We start from the raw sequence: 25,514 nt of genomic DNA, 5'->3' as shown, positions 1-25,514 counted from the left end.
TAGAGCTGGAAGGGCATAGATAAGAAAATGTCTCCACAACCTGAAAGTTTTCTCTGTGGCTCCTTTTAAAGTAGAATACAGACCTAGATAGCTTTGATCTCTATGGATACATCTCTCCTTGGTCAAAGATGCTTTTTTTGGGCACTGATGGATTTATCCATGTGACACTGCATAAAATGTCTTCTACTAAAATCATATTAGAGCTGGTAGGAACAAGGAGGAATTTCAAGGGAGAAGCCAGGGGCATGTGATGACAGACACGGGGTCTGTGCTTATTTCTGGTATCCATTCTGTAGAGTCCTTGTCTGAACAAGTCTCCTGTGCACCCTTTGGGGCCCAAGCTGTGATCAAACTTTGCTTTTTCTCAGGCAAATGCAAGGAAAAGTGCTTCACTTATCTCTGTGTTCCAAGCATTGATTCATTCTTTAACTCTTTGCTGAATTTCTCTGACTTTATCATCATGCTTCTTAGATGTTTTTTGGGAAAGAGGGAATGGTTTAAGTGAAAAATGGGAGATTTAGATTAAATATTGGGTGGAAATTCTTCCCTGTAAGGGTGGTGAGGCCCTGGCACAGGTGCCCAGAGAAGCTGTGGCTGCCCCTGGATCCCTGGAAGTGTCCAAGGACAGGTTGGATGGGGCTTGGAGCAATTTGGGATAGTGGAAGGTGTCCCCATGACAGGGGGTGGGAACTGGATGAATTTTAAGGTCCCTTCCAACCCAAACCATTCTAGAATTCTGTAAAATTGTTCACCTAATAGAGTGGATAAATTCATGTCACCTCAAAGTGGGTTTATAAAGTAGAGAGATCTTTATCAGTGCTAGATACTGGAACTGCAATTATAGTCAAGAGCTCAAAATCAGAACTTGGAACTCCCTGACACAAATACTTACAGAATTTACACTTGTCCTGTTTTTGCATCCACCTTCTGCTGAGAAGGTTGTATGATAAATGCCCATTTTTCTGCTCTGCCCATTAACACAATCATTGTGGAGGTCTGAAGTTGGGTTGAGTGCATTCTGTTGGTGATGATGACCAAAATCTTCATTTTCCAGGCACAAACCAAGGTGCTGGCTCCATAAAGAATCTTTTCCTCAAATGGAGCAGCTGAAGCTGAAATGGCTGATGCTGACCTACTGTGAATTCAGTCACATCAGTGAGGCTGAAAGCCTGGAAGGGCATTGCCATTGGGAAAGTTCAGGATCAGCTGAGCAAGGGGAAAGAAAGGTGTCACAGTCAAGCTGCCCTGGAATAATTCAAGGAAAGGGTTTTTTGCTAGATATGGGTGCAGACAGGATGAACCTCAAGTGGATGAACCACCAGATTTCTTGGAAAAGCCTCCAGGATGTTTCTTTCTCTTCCCTCTTTAATACACAGACAGGCTGTATTTACCTAGATGCTCTTCCTGGGGAGGAGGCCAACGGTACAAAAATAGTTTTTCTGGTGGAGAATTCCTAGAAAGAGGGATTCAAATACCATCCACACTGCACCCTAGACATTATATTAATGGCAGATGAGCAGGGATATTCCTTTGTAACTCTCATGGTGCTGGGAGGAGAAATAGAGAAATACAGCTTTTTCTTCCAGGCCCAGCTGGATTGCCACTAGACTGGGAATCTCTGGACCATCCTCAGTCAGGGATCACAGTGTGGCTGGAATTGTGTTGTTGGAGCCCTGGTTGCTGAGAATTTCAGATTTCTGTGCTGCCAGGCACTGACCCCCAAGAGAACACTGCGCTGACCTGAGGCCATGGAGAAGCTTCCAAAATGGAATGACAGAACTGGGATTGTGGGTGTGGAGTTTGGATAGAAGTGCGTGATACCACAGGGTGGAAAACTTAGGGTTTAAATTTAGAAAATTAGAAAACTTGGGGTTTATATTTAGAAAATATTAATATAGATAAGGCAAGATGGAGGTTTTAGGGCAGAGGCTGGTCCTTCTTCTTCACCTTCTCCTCCATGGGTTTGGGTGGTTTTGTGTAATTGGATAAAAAAGTCCACATTGCGGGCACGGGTGGATGGTTGTTAGATCAAAAGTAAAAATAATGGAGGTGTCATTCCTTAATTGGATAGTTTATCCTTCAAAGGCCTTTAGAGAGAGAGATGGGCCTCTATTTTTAGTTTGTTAGAGGGAAGTGCTGTAGAACTCTGATGTAGAGTGATGTAGAACATCTGAGTCCCAACATGAAATACCTTCTCATGATTTAATCCCGACCTTGGCAAAAGGAAGCAAAATCTCCTTCATAGTGTGGGTTTCATTTTCAAGAAAATCATTCCTTAACATTGTGCCCCCTTGTCTTCAGAGCTGTGTGCCATCATGGATAAACCAAGCCATGGCAAAGAGGTGGAGTTGGCAGGGCCACAGGTGCGTCCTGCACCACCTGGGCACGGCTCTGCCATGGGTTCCCCACAGCACACAGGATAGATGTGGTGACCTCAGTCTCTGCCATAAGAATCTCAAACCTTACAAGTTCTTTTTCACTGCTTTGTCTTCAGGGACAGAATTTGTCTCTCTGGACTTTACCACCTCTATTCTCTGACCTAAAAGAAGTCTGAACCCTGTAGAGCTATGGGTCCTTCCTTGGAGCTGTTCCTCTTCAGCTCTGGGTTCCTGTGTTTGTTTCTCTGGATTTTAATGAATAACACCTCAAATCTCTGACCTAAACAAAGTCTGAACCCTTTAGAGCTCCTTCCTTGGAGCTGTTCCTTTCCAGCTCTGGGTTTCTTTCATTTGGGGATAAATTGTTTTCCGTAATGGCCTTTTTCTCTCTTCTGATTCAAGAACAGGATGAGTTGAGCCCTATGGATTCCCTAACCTGGTTGAAGCTGAGGCCAGGTGATCATCAGCCTGGGGATGGTCAGGGAAGATGACTCAGAGTAAAAAGATGTAAAAATTGCTGTAATGGGGCAGAAATTTTCATTATCTCCTCCGGCAGCAGGAACACGCTTTGGTGGTTTAAACAGGGACTGCCACCTTTGCATGCCCTGCTGATAAATCTGAGTTTAGTCACCTTCTCAGCATTTGCTGGACTTCCATTCATAAAAAAAAAAAAGGAAAGAAAACTACTGGAATTTAATACTTACATCTCTAAAAACACCATTAGCTGTGAAACACATGTATGAGCTACTGTTCCCTTCCAATGATGTATTCATTGTGATAATTCCCACCTGGTTCTTTCAAAACCATTACTTTTGTCATCTCCAGAATTGCCAGGAAGTCCTACTGTAATAGGCAAGGAACATGAGTTTAAAGAAAATGAAAGGTGAATTAGAATTTGTCCAGGCAGCTGGGTAAGATAATGACTCGGATAAGATGAGTTTCTGGGAACCAGATTGAATAAAAGTATTTCTCTGCGAGCAGTTCAGTCATTGAAAAATGCAGGTTCAGGTTACATGTTAAAATAATTAAGGGCTGAAAAATAGCAGCCATTAACAAATTTGGAAAATGAAAACATATGGCCATTTCATATTGTTCTGTTCAACAGAACATTGTTTCAGAGGTATTGGTGCTTAAATTGAATTAGGGATAAGAAGTAAAGAAATGATAAAATTCAAGATAAAAAAGCTAAAAATGAAATTTCCTCTCTGCCTGTCTGGCTCTTTGTTTTCATGTCAGACAAGATGAAGGAAAAACTCTCACTTAATTGAACAGAATGGGATTTTTGTGCATGGTGTGCTTAAAAATAAAATATGCATTGTTTACACAGTTCCACCTGTGAGTTCCTTGTTTCTATGGTGACATCCAGTTTATTAAATCCTCTCTTTTATTTAGTCCAGACTTAAATATTATCAAGAAGACCACTCTGACCATCTAGTTCATGGTGTACACGATGATCTAGAGCAAAGGGAGCAGTCTCTTTCCAGTTTATGCAGAGATTAATAAAGCCTGAGTGTTTTTCCCATCAATTTCTTACTTTCAGTGGGGTGTTTAATTTGTAGGGTTTTTTTTTTTATTTTTGCTTGGTTGGTTTGGGGTTTTTAATGAACATTTTCAAATACACAGCATAGTAGATGCAGCCTGGTCTAATGTAAAGTGTCCCTGCCCATGGTGGGGTGGAATGAGGGGATCTTTAAGGTCCCTTCCAACCCAAACCATTCCATAATTCCTTGATTTAAGATGCTTTTGCAACTGATTTTACTTCTGGGACGTGGGTACTCTTCTAATTCACATTGTCCCAAGCAATTGTGAGCAGCACATGTAATTGCAGTCATGTCCTACCAGGCCACTGCAGTTAGAAGATTAATGATGAGCAGCAATAAAACTTACCCAATTAATGAGTGATGGTTTAATCTGTTGCTATCTGTAGTCATGAGCAGCTGGAAGCTGTGATAACATGCACTCATCGAATTTTTAATGTCTGTAGTACCACAGCTAAAAAAAATCCCAGAAAACTGTTAAGGAGTTATCTGAATTATGAGTGAGTGATAATTGATAAGGGAATTATAAGTGAGTGATAATTGATAAGTGATCTGTGATTGTCAACACCTTTTAAACCACTGCTTCATCCCATCAGGCAGCTCCTGCACTCTTCCATAGTGCTGGAAAAAAAGTGTTCCCTTGCATGGAAATTGTGTTTTCCTGAAGGTCCTGCAAATGTGTTGTGCTTCTGTAAATGTTGTTGTAGAGATGGACAGAAAAAACACACTGAGCAATGTGTCAAAGGCTTTTTTTATTGCTGCATGTTCTCCTTTTTTATACAGTTTTACAAACTACAATTGGTTAGTAGCTTTCTTGCCAATTACTCTTGGTTAGTAAAAGGAATTTTTTTCATCCATCAAATCTCTCTATTCTTAAATTGTTTACATATTCTTCATAATTGTTTACTGATTTAATAATTTCTTCATAATTTCTTCCCTGATTCTCATGGCATAGATTTAATGTCTATGTAGGTGTAAGGTGTTTTGCACCCAGAAATAGATTGTTGTATTAACAAACTGTTCAAACCAGGATTGTTTTCACATGGGAAATTGCAAAGTGCCAGCTTGACAAGGCCAGCCACTGATCTAACAGAGCAGGCCTGATTTTGAGGCCTTTCTTTGATAATTTTTCTACCTTACTGAAAGGTAAAAATGAGTGAGTCAGGTGACAGACAACTGGATCTTCTTTTCAAAGGGAATTCAGTGAAAATCTCTTTTGTTCCTGTTCCCATGGCTCGTTCTTGTGGCTGGCTGCTGGATTTCCTGATGTAGCCAGGCTCTATTGCTGCTTCAGATTGTTTGTGTCCCTGAGAAAACACAGCAGTGAGAGAGAGAGAGGGCTCCATCCTGGCTGGAGGCAATGGCACAGTTTGGTTTTTAGGATCTTTATTTCCAGGGATGAGACATGGAGCCAGACAGCGCTGATGGACCTTGGGCTTCACCTCTCTGGCAATGAGTGCATTTCAGAGGAACCCTGCATGGACTCTAGACTTTGTAAATTGCTTTCTAGTGTCCAATAAGCTCCTGAAGTGAGAGAAATAGAGAATTGATATAGAGACTTCTAGGATGAGATGAGGTGCACATAAAACAAAAATCCCTGTTTTCCCTAGGATATCCAGACTTTCTGACATGAGGCCTTGAGAAGATTTGTGTCTCTCCAGACTGGAAACTAAAAAAAATCTAAGGTTGCGGTAAAACCTTACCTTTGTTAAAAGAAATTAAATCCTCAGAGTCAAAATACCTGAGAGAGCTTCCTAAAAACCCCATGTCCAGTCTAAGTCAGTCACTCAGGCGCCCTGAATAACCAGTGATGGAAAATAGAGGACTTCAAAGTGCAGAGCATTGCCCAGAGACATCTTCATTTTAACCCTGGAATTACCTTCAAAGCTTCAGTAAATATATTTATTTCAGGGACTAGAGTGGAAGGTGAGACACTGAAGATGTGTTAAAGTTGTCTGTGATTATTGCAGCAGATTTGGACTAGATGATCTTTCAAGGTTTCTTCCAACCCCAACCAATCCATGATTCTCTGATCTCAGTGAAAAGACAGAGAAGCTGTCATGTTTTCTAAGAAAATCCTAAAAAAAAAATAATTTTGTTTTGTTTTGGTTTTTATTTTTTCTGGAGGATGTAAACCAAGCTATGAAAAAATGCACTAATTGTAGACACAAAGAAAAGAAATATATTCCTAAAGTGAATAATTCTGAGCACCTGTTGTTTGTAACAGAGAAAACACAGGATTACTGCACAGCACATCCAGGAAATTTGGTTGTTTTAGTCAAATTACCCAAAGGCAAGGAGAGGACAATAAGCAGGCAATAAAGGACTGAACAGCAAAAATTTATGATCCCTGCTTGAGTTTATAAAAGCCTAGAAGGATGTCAAAGATGCTGATATACACATTAATATAGACAAAATACAGATTTTGATCCTTTCCTTAATTCTTCAGCTGTGGGCTTCTGCAGCTAATTAATTCATTAAATATGGCCAGTGAGTATAACAGGATCTACCAATACAGGCTGAAATCATGACTGAAATTAGAAATTAGGGCTCTGGGCTGTGTTAAGGGCACATTTATCCCCCTGATGTGATGGTAAATCTGTAACATCTGCCCATTCCCACTGTGCCCTGCGAGGGCTGATCATTTGTGATGATGTTCCCTGTTTCTGGTGATGACAATCAGGATCTCAGCTCCTCTGGCCTTGTGCTGGGCAGGAGCACAGAAAGGGGCAGAGTCACTGCAGCAGAGACTCAGTGTGTGGCTCTGGTCTGCAGGGCCAGCAGCTGGACCCCATAATCCCTTCTAACTCAGGATATTCTGGCATTCTGTGAGTTTTCCTCACAGAAATTGAAGTTTCTCCTCCTTAGGTGTTTCCAGCTTGGCTGTTGTCCCAAAGCTGCCTCCCCAATCCAAGGACAGAAGCTGCTTTTTGGGGGAGTGGCTCATGGGGTGCATTTTGAACATCTGCTTTCCAGTGAGGACAATGTTCTCCAGAGCTGCCTGTTCATATCTGATGCCTGAAGAGGCTGACCTGGAACAGAGGCTGGACAGAGTTAAAGGAATAAAGCAGAGATTTATTAAAAGGCTTTCAAAGGATACACCTTGGGCAGCACAAGAGCCTGGCTGTGGCTCTGTGTAAGATGGACCCAAGATGGACCCAAGATGGACTCCAGTCATGAGTTTTCACACTTTTATAAGTTTTGGTCCATTTCCATATTGGGGTTGATTGTCCAATTACAGCTTCAGGTTATGCAGTCCCACCCTCCCAGTTTGGTCTCCTCAATTTGCTGTTTTTACACTTTTTGGGCCTGAAGCTGCAACGGTGTCCTTGGTTCTGGGGCTGGAAAAGGAGTGTTTTGTGTGACTGAACTGTGAGGAGAACTTGCTAACTCTTTATGTGAAGTTCAGAGTCACACCCTAAGGCAGTACAGAATCTGGAAAATGCAAAAACTAAAACTTGATGTGACGGTGTTCACAGGGGTTATTAGATGAGGGAAGAGACGAGGATCTGACTCCATGTTTCAGAAGGCTGATTCATTATTTTATGATAAATATTACATTAAAACTATACTAAAAGAATAGAAAAAAGGATTTCCTCAGAAGGCTGGCTAAGAATAGAATAAGAAAGAATGATAACAAAGGCTTGTGGCTCGGGCTCTGTCTGAGCCAGCTGGGCTGTGATTGGCCATTAATTACAAACATCCAACATGAGACCAATCCCAGATGCACCTGTTGCATTCCACAGCAGCAGATAATCAATGTTTACATTTTGTTCCTGAGGCCTTTCAGCTTCTCAGGAGGAAAAATCCCAAGGAAATGATTTTTCATAAATGATGTCTGTGACAACTTGAGGCGTCAATCTACCCCCACAGAAACTTCAAGGGTCATTCAAATGCAGAGTTTGGCAATGGTCCATTAAATGCCAATCTGGAAAGCACATTTGCCAGGTGCTGCTTCCTCTGTTCATGGAAATGGGTGTCTGTACTTAGACCAGTGCTGGGAAAACAGTAAATGGATGGGATCAAGAATGGGCTGGAAGAAATTCCCATGGCATTCTGCTAATAATTTCGAGGCTTTCTTTTCATAACTTTGATTGGAAGATTTTTCTTTGCCCACTTAAGAATCACCTCTTCACCAGCACTTGTATTTCTGGAGGAACATTCTGACCTTTTATTTAAAATCACTTCTTTTTCTATTTGCCTGTACTGTAGGATCACTTGGAAAATTCTAGCTGTGAATGAAATATTGTTAGACTAAAGCCTCAAGAGAATCTTCTTAGCCTGTTCTTACCATGAAATGTTTTTTTCTTTGAGATTTCACCCCACACTGACATTCTCACAGAGGTGGCCAGTGCTTAAAACTGCCCAACTGTACAATTTCATTTCTTGTTGCAGCTTCTTCTGTGCTACATCCACTACTTCTTAATATACCTCACAAACTTAAGCCAAGAACTTCATTACAGGGAACTGCCTACTCAATAATACATGCAGCTGAGTAAGTGTAATAATTTGGACTCCTGACAGGCTTTGCATATTGATTTTTCCTCAGCAAAATAAAACTGAAGCCCAGTAAGTTAAATCATCTTCAGATGGACGAGCAAGTTACAGTGCTGTAACAAGTTTTTAACTGCTCTGTCTGCTAAGTGGGAGGAAAATCTTTGTATGTACTTATCTCAGCCTGGCAAAAATGAGATAATTCAGCCCTGTTTACCCTCAAAAGCAGCTGCACAAAGTCACATTCACATACTCTGTGCCCATGGCAGGGGATTTGGAGTTAAATGGTCCTTAAGGTTCTTTCCAATCCAAATTGTTCAATAAATATCAACTCCCTGAGCTCTTAATAAGCTTTATTTATTTTTTTTTTTTTTTCACAAAGTTCTTGGCCTTTTCCACCAGGGAAAGAACAAGGGAGGAGGGACTGCAGGTCCAGTCTTCGTTGTATTTTTTTGTAGTTTTTGTGCAGAGGAGGATGAGGGTGGGGAAGGGAGATCCTTGGTTTGCCCATCAGCTGCTATCCAGCACTGCTGGCTCAGAGTGGACCTGGTAATTTGTTCCTCGAGAAAAGGCAGGGATTGAAAAATGTGCAATTCCTTCCCCAAATTCCTCAGAAGAAAAGGAGGGAACAGGGAAGCACAAAGGGAAAACTCTGTCGTGTGATTTTTTTCCTGTCCTTTGTAAGAGAAATAAGGGAAAAAAGAACTCTTATTTTGTTTTGGGGGTCATAAATCTTAATATGTACCAATATTTCCTTCAAGAGAGAAGAATTTTGCATTCTGTGCAAGAAAAAAATTAACCTGGCCTGTGCTGTTCTGCTTCCCAGCTTGAGATTTCATTTTCTAATATGTGTTCCCCCACAGAAACAAGTTATTCTGTGGTGCAGGAATTCTTCAGCAATGTCACTCCTGGGTTTAAAGGTGAAATTAATCTCACTTTAGCTGGCTGAAAGCAGAATATTTGTCTAAAGTGGATGTGTAGGCTCTCCTATGAAAAAAGAAAAATTAAAAAAAAAAAAAAAGAGGAAAAATTTGATTTGACCAGCCTATGTTTTTTAATTATTTTAAGAAAATATATTAATTTAAGATACTTCAGAAATAAGATAGAAGACTTTCTGCCCTATTGATGTGGCATGTGATTTTCCTTCATTTCCTATCAACAGGAATGTTGAATGTTGAAGTCCATTTTCTCCCCGGTATAACCATTATTCCTGCAAAATAGTTGGAAAGGAATAGAAATTAGAAAACTTGCCAACAAGACTTCAAATTATTCTGTTAAAATAAATGTTCTCTCCTCCTTTTTTCCCTTTGTGAATTTTGCTCCCATTTGCCATGAAGGCTCACGATTTTGACAGCTCAATGAATGTATCATGTCTTATAAATTATTTACAGATGAATGAAAGCAATTACCTGTCTCTTGCACAGCATTGTAAACATGGAGTTTAGAGGCATTTTTAGTTTTAGCTTGAATATTTTTGAGCCTCAAGCCATGTGTAAATACCCAAAAAGCCTCACTTCCCAGCTAATAAAATATTTATAGCTATGATCAGCTTGTTTTTTAAAAAGATCTTTTGACAAGTCACACCTTTAAAATTTTGATGATTCCTTAAGTAAACACATTTTTTAACAAAATGAGAGCAGTCAATCCCCAGCTGGCAGTGGAAGGGTTCTGCTGTCAGCAAGAACAGGTGGAATTCTCCTGCTTTCAATCCCATCTCAGCTCCTACTGAATCCAACAAACATTTTATTTTTGGTGTGTGTTTCAGTGAAGAGACCTGTGCTGGTCTCTGTATTTAGGGGAAAAATGCCCCCCTTGGGGAAAAATTGCATCACTGAATGCTAGACATCTAAATTATTGGCTAAATTAGCTGGTGAGTCTCCCAAGACTCCTTGTAGAGTTGATAGATACAGAGATTTACATCCAGTTTGCATATTAAAAATCTTAAATTAAGGTGCCTTAATAAGCAAGCTGAAGATGTATCCATAATCTCAGAGAGCTGAGCTGCCTATTGCACTTCCCAGTCCTGGAATTCCTCTTATTTTCAGTGTTCTTAGAGATTATTTTGTTTTTCTGGTTGTGTTATGGTTGTTGAGTTGTTTGGGGTTTTTTGTTTGGTTGTTTGGGGTTTTTAGGTTTTATTATTTTGGGGGCATTGTTTTGGTTTATTGGGTTTTGGTTGGCTTCATTTGGTTTTCTACGGGTTTTTTTTGCTTGGCTTTTTTTTTTAGTTTTTGTTGTTGACGCTGTTGGTTGGGTTGTTTTGTTTTGTTTTTGTTTTTGTTTGTTTATTTGTTTGTTTTGAGGGTTTTTTTGTTGTTTGTTTTTTTTTTTGGTAAACCAAATGGGAACCCTACACAAATAGTTGGACATTGGTTGAACAACGTCATTTTCCACCTTCAAGAGTTGAGTGTTGAGGACAAGCACCTGCAGATGCTTTCCTTATTGATCCTTTTCCTTGCCTTCCTGATTATCCTAAAAGCCATTTCAGGCTTCCATGGCAGCTTGCACTTTTGGTAATCAAGCCATGCATTTCCTGCTCCCACAGCTGCTGGAATCGATGGGTTTGTGTCCTTTTGCAGCAAAACAAATCGAAGGGAGCAAGAGTGAAACAACACAAGTGCAAATCACAACCCAAACAAGAGGCAAGGCTGGGAGGATCCATCACTGAGTGACCAGGAAAAAATTACTGGACACAGAAGTCAATGCACAAGGAAATGCTTTAGAGGAGAAAAAGCAATTATTGGAGTGCGTAATGAGTATGCCCAAGCCATATGGCAAGAGTGAAGCCAAACTGAAATAGTGAACACAAACAATTAATAAAATGCTCTGAAGGGTTGTTGGGCGTATTTTAAGAGCGTGCCTCAATCCCAGACAGGAAAGGACTTGAGTCTGTTCCAGGTTTTTGGCCATAAAAAATAGTGACTAATGGAATTCCACCCCTTCTCTGCTAACCTGCAAATTGCCCACAGCAGAACCAGTGTTATCACAACTGAATAATCCTGAACAAAATTAAACAGAGTGCTCCCAGTCAGCAAGACCATTTCATAATTATCTTCATGCGGGACAGATCAGAATTGCTGATTTGTTTCCCATTATTCCACTGGATTGAGAACTGATAAAGAGATTTTCCAGTGGTGTGGCTACAGCAGATGAGCATTCATGCTCACATGGATGAGATTTCTCACTTGGGTTATAAACTGAGTGGCTTTTGTGTGCTTTCTAATTTTTCTTCCACCTGTGTCTAAAATAGACTGTGGACAGATTAGTCTATCTGAAGATAGATATAAATATAAACCCATACTCTATACCTGCATAAATACACACCTACAGCTATAAAAACTTATATTTAACTGAAGTTTGCATCAGGATTTAATTGTAAATCTGCTAAATAACACAGAATCTGTTGATTCACAGAATATCAGGAAGAAATTTGTTCTTGTCTTTATATATGACGCTGAAGTTATTGCCATCCCTGCAAGTCAAAAATTCCCAGGTGATTGAAACATGGAGAAGTTTCTGGGTCTTTGTAACTCAAGCACACAGAATTGTACCGTCATACTTTTTTTTTTTTTTTTTTTCATGCTTAGTCCAGCTAATAAAAATGTCACAGACAATGAGAACTCCCCAAATTCCTTTCAGATAATTCAGTTATGGGGGGTTTTGTTGGCCTGGGTGCAAGGAAGGATCTCTGTGAACTCCCCAGGTCCCTTGAGAATTATTTTCCATTTTTCCATAATGATTCCATATTCCAATTAAAAAATATTGATCAGATGTATGCAAATTTTCATAGTTATTTATTACTTCATATGGCAGGGTAATTACCTGCCCACACATATTTGTGAGAAAGAATAGAGAACAATTTCCTTCCTACCTGTCTTTAACTCTTTCTAATAGGAGGAGGGAGAAAAGAAACAATAATATACTTACCTAATTTTCATATTTCTGTTTTAACCCATCTCTAAATTTTCTGAACCAATTAATCCCTGAATTATAGCAGCTTTAGACATCGAGAAACTTATTCGCTCTTTTGGAATCAACTCTTTATTTATTTACAGGAGTAAACTGTACAAAATTGAGGATGTGCAGACTTTTTTTTTCACAAATACTGTTAAAATCCACATTCTTTCCAAAATACTTCTTCCTTCAATGGAGATAGTGAGTTCCTTTTATGGAGTTAGTGACTAACCCAGCACTGTTGAAGATTTGGTCCATATCTCTGTATGTTTTTGGTGTTACTGCTCCTGTAAATTCACCATAAATTGTCAAGTCCTCTTGGCAGCCACTTCCCATTTCTTCCTGTATCCTGCCAGCCTTTAGACATAGAAAGCCAGACCCATCACACTCCTTCTGGTCCAAAGACAAGCAAAGAGGAATCATCTTGTCTCTATTTATTCAGGTTTTGCATTAACACAACTGTAACTTTGGGTCTTCCTGTGGTTTTCTGGGCATTTTCCCCCTAATGTGTTCCCTGTACCTAAATATCAGAAATACTTCTGACATCTTCTGTGGCCGTGTTCACAGGAGTTTTCAGATGAGGGAAGAGACGAGGATGTTGACTCCATGTTTCAGAAGGCTGATTTATTATTTTACGACATATATTACGTTAAAACTATACTAAAAGAATAGAAGAGAAAGTTCTCATCAGAAGGCTGGCTAAGAATAGAAAGGAATGATAACAAAGGTTTGTGGCTTGGACAGAGAGGGAGCCAGCTCTGCCGTGATTGGCTGTTGATTGCAAACATCCACACAAGACCAATCCCAGATGCACCTGTTGCATTCCACAGCAGCAGATAATCAATGTTCACATTTTGTTCCTGAGGCCTCTCAGCTCCTCAGAAGGCAAAATCCTAAGGAAGGATTTTTAATGAAAAGATGTCTGCAGCATAGACAATCTTCTATGCTGTTCATACCGTTTCCAATGAGGCTGTATCACACTGAATTTGCAGTGTTATTTTTTTTTTCACTCTCTGAATACGTTGTGGGCACTCAGAGAAGTCCAGTATGGAAGAGGAGAGAGGCTTTGTTAAACTCGGTGTTAAAATTTGTTCCTGCTCAGGAGCATGAAATGGAGCACATCCCCTTAACAGGGCCTGGACTGGCTGTTGATAATGGATTTATTTCCTTTGTTTCCTCCACTAGACCATGAGATCCCACGAGCTCTAACGAGGAGTTGTTTGACTCACCACTAGAACAATTTCCAGGACAGATTACGGAATTTGCACGCTGGAGGAAATTAAGTTCTTTAATTCAGTTGTTTCTCATCCTCTGAGGGCTTGAAGGAGTAAACAAGGAACGAATTTCTCTCAGGGGTGTCCCCGCTGGCGTCACTCTGCTGACATCAGGAGTGGATTTGGCCCAAAATCAGTTAGAAGTTATCTTCTCCTACATTTTCCACTGAGAAAATTCTATTTATAAACACCAGAAAAGCAAGAAGATGGGGAGCAGGAGTCAGAATATGAAGGGGCAGCTTGATTTTACAATGCTGGCTCTGGAGAGCCATTTAGATTTCAGTGTCACCATTTGTTGTGGTTTGTTTGGTTTTCTTTGGTTTTCCAGCTTTAAAAAAGTGCAGAAAATCTTTTTAGCACCTAGAGCTACCCTGAAACAAAAAAAAAGTAATAATTTGTTAATTCCTTTTGAGGGATCTTAAATTGTACCACAATTTAATTTAATTTCTGAAATTATCAATTATATAGACTGGAGGTCAGTTACTCTTTTCACTTGTTTATTGCTTGCCTGTTTTCTTTGGTCTGTTTATCCTTTTAGAAACAAGTCAAAATTCCTGACAAATGTTATTGACTGGGCAATTATTAACCACAGGCTTTGCCTGAATAATTCCCATTAAAAATCCTGCTCTCATGTGTTGGGATTTTTTTAAGACTCAGACTCAGAGACTGTTCAAGGTTTGTGTCCCATTTTAGTCCCACTCCAGTGCTGTTGTGGGATTAGTTAGAAATGAACAAATCAAAGAAAGATGTTATCATTCTTTTCTTTTGAGACAGAAAAGATTTGGAGCCGTGAATTTATTATTGTGAATAATAAAGGCTCAAGGCTCAAGAGACCTGCTGTTCAATTTTCTCCTCATCTCCCTCCATGCCGTTAAATCCTGTCTCCATTTTCAAAGGAATGCAGACTCCAAATTACCAAAAAGACAGTCTGAAAGAATTTCTACTTTCTCTGTCTCCATGGCAACTGTTTATCCCAGAGATCTTTCCAGATGTCTTCTTCAGAGGCCCATAAATCTCATAATGGGCCAAACATCACTCCAAGGGTGGCAAAACTGTCAATGGACTGTTCAGCTCTCCAGGTTGGGAGGATTTTTTACCTTTTTAGCCTTAGCTGAAAGCCAGGTTCACTGTGAGGCACATTAATACTTGTGGGGAAAATATAATAAATATGTGTAATATTTTACAGGTATGTATTTATTCCTATCCAGCTACTTCAACACCACAACCAGTTGCATGCTTAGATAATATTAATTAAACTATTAATTAATAGCTGACAGTGCTCCACCCTGCTGTCCTTGCTCAATCCCTTTTTATGGCCAGGTTGTGGCCATAGGATGTGACCAAGGAAAGATGAGGTTTTTGTGGAAGAGCAACACTTTTTTATGATTATTAACCCATTTCCTCCTCAAACTCTGCCTTGACTGTGCAACCTTCAGGCAGGGTTTTTTATGATGCTTTTCCCAGAAATTACTCTGAGCCATGTAAGGATTAAAATTTGTGGCAGTGTGATGTATGGAGCTGCTCCCTCTCCCCATCTGTCTCAGGCTGGAGAATTAATGAAAGACTGAGCTGGAAAAGTGCAGGATGCTGTCTCCTTCCCCTCAGAAGGGAGGGAAGTGAGTCAGAACTGGTGCTGGGGGAGAATGATGATGTTCTGGCTCTCCCCAAAAATAAGGGAGGAGAACTGTTGGAACCCTGGCTGCTGAGAATTTCAGACTTTCTGTGTTGAATGGCACAGATCCTCAAGAGAGCACTGCATTTGACCTGAGGCCATGGAGAAACTTCCAAACTGGAATGACAGAACTGGGATTGTGGGTGTGGAGTTTGGATAGAAGTGTGTGATATCACAGGGTGGGAAACTCAGAGTTTAAGGGTTTAGAATAGAGTAATGGATATAAAGCAAGATGGAGGTTTTGGAGTGGAGGTTGGTCCTTCTTCTTCACCTTCTTCTCCATGGGTTTGGGTGGTTTTGTGTAATTGCACAGAAAAGTTCCAATTGAGGACTTTGAGTGATTGGTTATTGGGTTAAAAGTGAAAATAATTTAGGTGTCATTTCTGAATTGGATAGTTTAGCCTTAAAAGACCTCATATAGAAAGATAGTGAATCATTTTTAGCTTGTTAGTAGAATGCTGTAGAGCTCAAGCTGCGCCAAGGGAAATACAGGTTGGATAGCAGGAAAAAGTTTTTCACAGAAAGAGTGATAAAGTTCTGGAATGGCTGCCCGGGGAGGTGGTGCAGTCCCCATCCCTGGGTGTGTTTAACAAAGCCTGGATGTGGCACTGGGTGCCAGGGTTGAGTTGAGGGGTTGGGGCTGGGTTGGACTGGATGATCTTGAAGGTCTCTCCCAACATGGTCATTCTGGGAATTCTGTGAATTCTGTTAACTCACAACTTGCAATATAGATAAAATATATAGATAAAAAGTAATAAATATTTAAGCCTGAATGTGAAATATCATCTCAAGTGCCTTCAATCCCAGCCTTGGCAGGGGCAGAAAAGAAGCTGAGAACCAGGAGGGGATGGGGTGGTCCAGCAGCTCCCCATGCTCTCCCACGTGCCATGTCCTGAGCAAGGATGGATTTTCTGCAGCTGCTGAGCCTGGCACTGCCTCGGCTTCTGGCAGCTTGAAAGTGTCCTCCTGTCCTCCAGCAGTGATGGGAAAAGAAAAAAACCTCCTGATTTTTTCAGTGATTTCACAGAGTCTCCCTGCCTCCCAAACAGTCAAGCGGGGACTTTCTCAGAGAGGACCAGCCAATCCTTTTTATTATATTTAAAGCAGGTTTAAAAAAAACAACAACTCTGCTTGATTTCACAGCTTATTGGCTTTTTACTCTGCTGCCTAATTAGACAAAGAAATGTTCCAGAGATTTTGCCAAATTGAAGTTCTCCTTTAAAACTCTTCAAGGCTCACCTAAGGCCAGTTGGCTGGAAGCACTTAAAAGATTCTGGAGATTTTCTTGGATGAGGTTTTCTTGGCAGGTATCAATACAAGAGGAGCAATAAGTGTGACCTTAGGAATAAATATCCTGTGACTGAAAAGAACTAAACAGCTTTATAAACAGAAAAAGAATTCTCACTTCTCTGATTGTAAATAATAGCTCCTGTCATTTAAAAGCTGATCTTTGCCATGTATAAAATCTTCAAGGCATAAAAAAGTTATAAAACACACCATATTTCATATATCAAGTATATTTTGTAAAAAATTTCACAATATTTATAATATATAAATGAATTGATAAATAATAATATAAATATTTATAATATAATCAGGATATTAATGTACAATAAATGTGTGTTTATAATTAAAATATATGTTGAATTTATCACAGTAGTATTTTATAATAGTATTTTTAAATATGAAATTATAGTTTTTAATTTTATATTTAAAAAAATATAAATCAGTATATTTTAAAATATAAAATAATATTTATCAATAATATTAATTTTATAAAAATAATGTGCTATAAAATCCAGTATTCCAATCAAAAGCCTCAGTGTTTTAAGTGTTTTCCCTTTTAGTTTTAATATAATCTATTACTAACGCAGTGCATTAGAAGTGAAATATCTCAAGTAATCTTTTCTAATGTTCTCTTTTATTAATTGAGGTGATATTTTAAAAGTTCTCTGCAAACAGTGCTGCTCTTGGATCTCTGAGAATGTCATCCCATAAAACAAGTCACTTTACTGATAATGCTGCACCAGTAGAAATTGCTTTGCTGGTTTATAAGTCTCATGACATAAAAAATGGATTCTAAATAATCATAATACAGTTCTGAGTAACTTTATACTAAGGACAGCTGATGGAAAATATTGAGGTGGGTCAAGTGCTGGCGAGTTGGATCAAAGTTTATTGTTCTTCACATACTACTCTGGCAGAGAAACTTGGACTATACCATTGGAATTCCCCTAATTTCAGTTGGTTTAAACTTAAAATTGAGCTTTCTCTTATTGCCTTTTCTAATAATAATTTATTTTAGAACAGGTTGCCCAGAGAAGTGGTGGGTGTCCATCTCTGGAAGTGTTCAAGGCCAGGTTGGACGGGGCTTAGAGTGATGCCTCAGGTTTTAGCTTTTATATTTTCACATTCTGTGCTGCTTTAGTGTGTGGGTCTGAGCTCCACATCAGGGCATGGTGAGCTCTGTGCACAGAGCAGGGAGACAAAACAATTCCTGCTCCAGCTGGGCACCAAGGACAAATGATCCAAATCTCAGCCCCGGAGCACAAACACCGTGGGCTGGAGAGAGAAAAACAAGCAGGGTGGGACTGCCTGGGCTAAAGCTGGAATGGGACAATGAACTGCAAGGTGCAAATGGAGCAGAACTGATCCCAGGGAGAGACCCCGGGAGCGCTCGTGCATTTTGGGGCCATTTTGGTTCATCTTGGGTGCAGCCCTGGCTGGGCTCTGGTGCTGCCCAAGGTGCATCCATGGAGGAGATCCTTTGAATAAATCCCTGCTTTATTCTTTAGCTCTGTGCAGCCTCTGTTCCAGGGCAGCCTGCACAAGGCATTGCTGGGACAATAGAAAGTGTCCCTGCCCATGGCAGGGGTAGAATGAGATGATCTTGGAGGTCCCTCCCAACCCAAACCATCCCATGATTCTGTGGTTCTGTGATAATTAGAAACTTTCTATCAGTGCCCTCCACAGTTGTCTGGTTTTTGGTTTTGTTTTTTTTTTTTTTTTAATTTTGTGCACTGTAAAGGAAATGCAGAACTTCCCTTAGAGGAACACATGAAGCTTTTATGCTGATGAGGTGAATGAATACCAGGTTAGACAGCACAATGTGCTTCCCTGGGCAGAAACAGCATTACCTGGATAGAAAAAATACTTCCTGGTGTAATAACTGGGCCAGATGAAAGAACAGACTTGGTTCTCATAATTCCAAAATTTATCAGGAGCAGAACTGGGAAGAACTGCTTTTGTCTCTCTGGGCTGGGAGTGCTCAGTGCTGGGTCTGAAAGAGCTCCAGGGTTGGTGCCCAACTCCAAACACCCCCAGGAACAACATTTCTGTGACAGGAGCTCCTCAATGACACCTGCACTTTGAAATGTCAATTACTTTTGGAAATCATATCCCCATACCCAGGCCACGCTCAAGCCCTTATTTATTTTGGTATTTACCCAGATTTATGAAGGAACAGAGAGCTCCTATCTCATATTCCCCTCTCTCTGCAAGGCTTTATATGTAGTGTGCCCTTTAGAAGTTATTGTGCACCACATAATTCAGTTTAATATGCTGCTTTGTTACATTACCTTTCCTTTGATATTACTCTCCTGAAGGCAATACGACCTTGAAGGTGATATTTTAAACCAATAAATGAGGAGAGGAACTGAAAATCAAACTGAATGCTGTAAGCCAGAAGGCTGGATTTTCATCTCAGGCCTTTATTTCCCTACGTGAAAAATACAGAAGTCTAACATTTATGTAATTACATTTTTTTTCTTGATTTGCCAAGGGGAACAAATTTTATGCAAATTCTTGTCTATTATGAATCCTCCTGTCTATGTATGAATCCATAAATTCCATTGCCCATTGCACTATTACTCCTTTGTGCAGCCCCCCATTTTTGAAAAGGGGGTGCTGGAGATAAGAAAAATGTCAAAATAATAATTTTGATAGAGAAGGCTTTCTGGAGACAGCCTTAGCTTGTGCCAGGGGAGGATTAGATTGGATATTGGGGAAAATTTCTTCACTGGAAAGGTGGTCCAGCATTGGAACAGGCTGAACAGGGAAGTGGTGGAATCACCATCCCTAAAAGTGTTTTAAAAATATGTGGATGTGGCACTTGGGGACAGGGTTTCGTGGTGGAATTGGCAGTGCTGGTTTCATGTTCTGAGAGGGCTTTTCCAACCTTAATGCATCTCTAAATCTGTGATTCTTTTGATTCCAGGACCACTACCTGTCATTCTTTTTTCATCCCCTCCCACGTGAAATCTTATTCCTTAAAACTATTCCTTGTTATTACTGATTTCCTGAGACGCTAAAAACTAGGCAAATTTATCCAGCTTCAGTTGGAGTGTGTGAGCCACCTCTTTCCAAGCCTTTTTGGGCATCCCTACGTCACTGGGCAGTGGGGAGACCCCATCAGTGCCAGAGGGGCCCCTGCTGGGCAGTTTCACACTCAAGTCACTTTGATTTCCGTGGGCAGATTTCACCCAGCAGGAACTGCTGGCTGCAGCATGGTTTACAAATGTAGGGAGATTGTGCACGCTGCCCTTTGTTCCATTTAATTTTTATTTATTTTTTTTGTTGTCATCCTTTTCTTTGCTCTTTTAAATTATTTGTTTCAAGTTTTCAAGCAGGATTAGACAATGTTCTTATTGATGGGGAATCCTTTGCAACCTCCATCTCTCCCCTATTTTAAGGTAAATTACTTGACTTGCTGCTTCTCTCTCCCAATGTCAGCACATCAGTGTTTTCTAACACAATGAACTTGTAATTTCTTTTTAAATGGGGCTGGTTTTTATCTCTGCATGGAATTGCCACAAAATCAGCCACCTGCTACAACTGAATTTCATCCACACTGCCATGGGATATTTGTACTCTGGATGTTCCTATTCTGCAGCCTGAGGATATTCTTGCATTTCTCTGATTTGCATTATCCATTGCTGGATAATATTGGAAAATATCTATGTTGAAATAATAATAAGAAATAAGAAAGTTTTCCTATTCCTATTCAACACAGTTAATTCAAGCAAGACCAACAGGTGTTTCTCCAAAGATCTCATTAACCACTGATTATCTCCAGCATCCCTTGTAAGCAAATGTCTCATTAACGTGAATGTTCACACATAATTTCCTTTTGTACATAGTGCCACACTTGAGTGAGCCATAAACCTGTCGCTGCATATCCTCAGATTTACATGGAAAAGGCATTTCCTGCTGCATGGACACACACAAGCTACCAAAGATGATAAAATCTAACAGCACTCAACGTGGTCGTGATTACCATCCTTAGTACATAAACGGTACCACAACATTATACAATCAGAATATCCTGAGCTGGAAGGAACCCACAAGGATCACTGAGTCCAAATTCTTGCACAGGACACCCCAATGTCCCCACCACGGGCTGAGAGAGTCCAAACCTTTCAAATCCCAGGTTCTGAGAATTTTAGAAATATTCTACTGAATTATAGCACTCATGGGGTGAGATCCTCATCTGGCAAATGAAACAATCTGGGATAGGAGTGGGAACAGAGAGGTAGAGGAGCAAATGTAAAGGATTCCTTTATTTTTTTTCCAGCTCCTGTGATGATTTAATGAGCATTTTTGCCACAATTTTATATTTTGGGGGGTCTTCTTATTAAGATGGTGAATATCACAACAACGTTGTTTGATACTGACCTAATTTTTTAAAACACCAACTTACTCAGGTCTGCTCTACTCACCACACGTGGTACTCTCAGCCTTCTATTTTTGTGACAAAAATAAAACATAGGACTGGAAAAAACTAAAAAAAAAAAAAAAAAAAATAGGAGTGGATTTGCTACCACTGAAGCTGATGGGGAAAAAGAAAAAGACACCAAATCCAGTGCTGAGAACATCCCTGAAGGGGAGCTGCTGAATCACCAGAGCTGGGGGAGCCCACACAGCTTTAACGAGCTCATCACCCACATCTTGGGTTACATTGGACCCGTGCCATGCAGAAATACTTGGAAGTATTATCTGCTTTTCCTGAAGGTTTTATTTCCCTTGGCACGCAGTCAAAGGGAGAGAATTTTGACAGAAAACCTCGTAGAAAATCATTGAGCTGGAGGCTCTTTTTCAGTTGATAGGATTATTTGCTCAATCTCAACATCAAATGCAAAGAAGCAGTGGAAATGTTTAGGTTTGGTTCTTCTTGATTTTGCTGCTGAGGTAAAAGATGATTTTTATTTGAGATTCATTCATTTTAATATTAGTAGGAAATTTGAGATATTTCTCTGAGTTTTTATGTACACTAGATAAGTCTTCTAGGTTTGTGAGCTGGTAAAAATGGTGTTTGCAGAATTACAGGAAGATTTATTCTTGAAAGCAAATTTTTCACACCTCTGGCACAAAGACGAGAAAGAACCAGGAGCTGGGTTCCTTTACTGTATTTACAATAAATTTTAAATTAATTTTTTTTATATCACAAGAGAAGACAGCTCCCACCCATAGTCCCATCACCTCCTCTTCCTGCATTCATGTAGCAGGAAATTGGGATTTTTTTACCACTCAGACCTTTGCTTCAAAGTTTGTTACCTGAGGCATCATCTTTGAATTGTTATTAAAGACCTGCATCTATTTTTAGCTTACGCAAGAAATCATTAGAGGTCAAAAAAATCCTGTTTTGACATTGTGAGTTTATATTCTCTAGAGCAAAGGCAGCAGTAAAAATAATGAATGATGTTAGGACAGTTCTTTGGTGAGGAAGGACATTTTTTTAAGAAAATTACTAGACTGAGTTTGTCTCGCATATCCACAGAAATGGCTGCAGGATGAAGCAGAAACTGCTTTTCAGTTTTCAGACAAATTCCAAAATGAGTGAGTTCCCAAACCTTCACACGGATTGAAGCCAACAGAAATTCATTCTTTAATCAAAGATATGATCCATAAAGTTTTTGGGGTTTGTCTTTTTTAATTAACCCAGCACTTCTGAAAGATGATACCTAAATGGCAGCAGGTTTCATACTCAAGGGAAAAGTTGTTTCTGGCATGTTGGAGTGAATTTGGGACTAAGGAATGTCATCTTCTGGGAGAGTAAAGCCTGCCCATTACTGTGTGATGCCACTAAAGATTTTGTGCTATTTCTATAAATAAAAAGAAATCCCAGGGAAATTCACACTGTTTGTTACTCTAAACAAGAATATTTTTACTTTTAGAAGGAAGAACCAACCACAAAGCTCAGCAACAGTGTGAGGAAAGGGATGGATTTCCACCACTAACATATTTTAATTTATCCCTCCTTCTCTTCCCCAGGTTGCCCAGGAATGTGGGACAATATCACATGCTGGAAACCTGCAAGTGTGGGAGAAATTGTCTTTGTCAAGTGTCCTGCACTCTTCAGATTTATCATCTCTGAAGATGGTAAAGTATTTTCTCTTTCTTCTTCACCTCTGCCTGGTAAAGCCTCGTGGCCAGCACGAGTGTAAAACCTCACTTAGATCCTCAGACATCAAAAACCTCCCCAGCTGGGCTCCAGCTATAAATAAATCACAGAAAATCAGGATATTTGTGTGTAGATATGTGAGTGTGCACAGGGTGGGAGGGAAGGTGTGAACAAAAAGCCTTCACAGATTGCACAACATGAAAATATCACAAATTTGAGCTGCTAAAGGGAATATTCTGCCCTTGGGTCTCACTGAATTCAGTGGGGACCCAAATCTGTGTTTGGGTCTTGGGGAACACAGTTGGAATCAATTTTTGGAAATAATTAAAATGTAGAGCAGGTTCTGCTTGTGCTGAAGGAGAACATAGGCTTGAGATGAGCAGTGAGGAGCTCCATGTTGGGGTTCAACCCAAATGAAATGGGTTTAATTCCCATGTTGGCAATGAAAGCTTTCTGGAGAGAGGCAGAAGTTCTGTCACTTTTTTGTGTGTGATGATTTTTGTTTATGTCTCATTAAAAGTAAACATAAACATAGATATAAACATAATTATGAACATAGACATAAGCATCCTTCTGTCCCTGTGCTGGTAATTAACACAGATTGGAACATTTGCTCCCAGCACCCACTGCAGATCCCTTAATTAGCACTGTCCTTTGAGGAACAAGTTCATCACTGTGGATCCTTTTTACCAAAATTTATTTTATCAATTAATTATTCATTTAGAGCCTTGAATCCAAAATCTGCTTACAGACAGAGCACCATTTTTAAGAGACAGTGTTTCATACACTGCTCCAGGAATTTTGAAATCCTCACATTTAACACATCCATTCCAGCATGTGCAGGCACAGACATCCCCAATGTCACCTAACCAATGACCCACTTTAGAAATAAGATCAACTCAATTTGACCTGTTCCAGGTCTTAAGTAAATGGTTACCTTTTAATGGAAAAATACTTTTAAATAGAAATATTTTTTTAAATTTGAATTAAATTCTTTCAATAAGAAAATTAGATTTTTTTATTATATTTATTTTATACTTACTTTAACCAAAATATTATAGATTTAAATAAAATCAAGATTTTTATTGTATTTATTATATTCATGGCTTCTATTTATTTAAATAAATATTTAATTTATTTACATGAAATTGTTTAAATAAAAACAATACTAATTTTTTGCATTAAAATATAATTTCTTTCAATAAAAATTAGAGAGCCTTTAGACAAGCAAATAAATAAATAAATGTTATATTAGATATTATATACATTATATAATATAATATAAATAATATAATATATAATATAATATATATAATATAATAATAATATAAAATGTATATAATACCTAATATAATATGTATTTATTTATTAATTTATAGAATATACATATAATTATATACATAATATTATATATTATGTATATTATATGTAATTATATATTATATATATTCTATTCTAGTCTATTATATATTATATAATATATATTATATATGTTATATAAACTTATAATGTAAGTTTATATATATAAGCTCTGTTATTTATTTATTTATTGCTCTATTTATTTTCTCTATGTAAATTAAAGGGCTGAAACAACATTTTTAAATATTTTTCCCAGGATTTACAGATCTCCTAACACACTGTACTTCCCATTTGGCCTGTGGTGGGGTGACAGCACAACCCTAAGGGAAGAATTTTCCATCTAATGGAAACATATGTCCCATTTCTTTATCTCCTCATGGGATCCCCAATAAAAGTGGCAGCTGTTACCTCGTGTAGGGCTGGGTTTGAGGGGATTTTGGGCATCTGTTCACCAGGAACACACCCAAAATTCATCATTCATTAGATAAACAAATAAACATTTAACCTGAAATCTCAGCAGATGTGGCTGGGGTTGCACTGCTGACCGCAAGGTGGAATTATCAACATCCCATTCACTCTCCTGGGTGAATCAGCATCAGCTTTGCCATTATTGCTGCTAATTTTCATTAGCCAAGTGTATTTGTTCAATGAGGGTTTAATGAAAAAAGCCACATTTCATGATGGTTCCCTAAATAATGGGTTATTACAGAACTCTGATGTTTCTAAGACATGGATAATCACATTTTAGGGATTGTTATGGTGTCCTCTGGCTGCTGCTCTGTTTATGGAGCTAGGCTGGGCATGGACACTAATATTTATTAATAGCAAAATCATTCCTAGTACAGCAACATTTTTATATGGCCATAGATAATTTTTACAAATGCAAAAATAACTTTAAATTGTACTTTTAAAAAGTTTGTGCTCTGAAGCAGCTGAAGGTACAACATAATCCCAGGGCAATCATGGGATGCGCTGATCTTAAATAGTGGGTTGGAAATATCTCACCTGGCTTTGGGTATTTAAATTTATCTGTGAATTTATGAAGTGATCACATGGATTTCTGGTTCATTAAATAGAAATCAACGGGCTCTTGCAGAAGATGCTTTCTCTGACCCCCCTCAAATGCTTGCCTGGGGGTGAGAAAGTCACTGCTTGTTTTCTGAATTTCATATAGGAATCTGACTGCCTTTACTTGCATGTCTGATTTCCATATGGACTAAAATGGGGAAAAAAAAATAAAAGCGACTACAAAAGAAAAATTAACTAACTAAGCTGTCATCTGGAGGGATGCTTTTTGGAAAAATTAGCTGTGTATTTAGCTAAAAATACCAGCTGTTGCTGGTTCTAATCTGCTCTGCTTTAACCTTCACTGCAATTAAACCAAAGAGTAATTTTTGAGCTGCTGTCAACATCCTGCAGAAAGTTCAAAGTGAAATTCTGTGTGCT

The 25,514-nt window shown here is 39.1% G+C and overlaps 1 protein-coding gene across 12 annotated transcripts in view; it reads left to right on the top strand.

The window, feature by feature from the left end:
* The window catches only part of ADCYAP1R1 (ADCYAP receptor type I), a 150,739-nt gene that overhangs the window by 67,516 nt on the left and 57,709 nt on the right, over positions 1 to 25,514 (top strand). For all 12 annotated transcript variants that reach the window (XM_058031142.1, XM_058031195.1, XM_058031186.1 and 9 more), the window contains one exon: positions 22,580 to 22,687. In XM_058031142.1, coding sequence (XP_057887125.1) covers positions 22,580 to 22,687 — 108 coding nt within the window. The remainder of the gene's footprint in view (positions 1 to 22,579; positions 22,688 to 25,514) is intronic.

The sequence above is a fragment of the Melospiza georgiana genome, chromosome 1 (assembly GCF_028018845.1).
Source record: "Melospiza georgiana isolate bMelGeo1 chromosome 1, bMelGeo1.pri, whole genome shotgun sequence".
Taxonomy (NCBI): Eukaryota; Metazoa; Chordata; class Aves; order Passeriformes; family Passerellidae; genus Melospiza; species Melospiza georgiana.
Note: the sequence above shows the minus strand (reverse complement) of the source record. Positions and strands in the feature narration are given on the sequence as shown.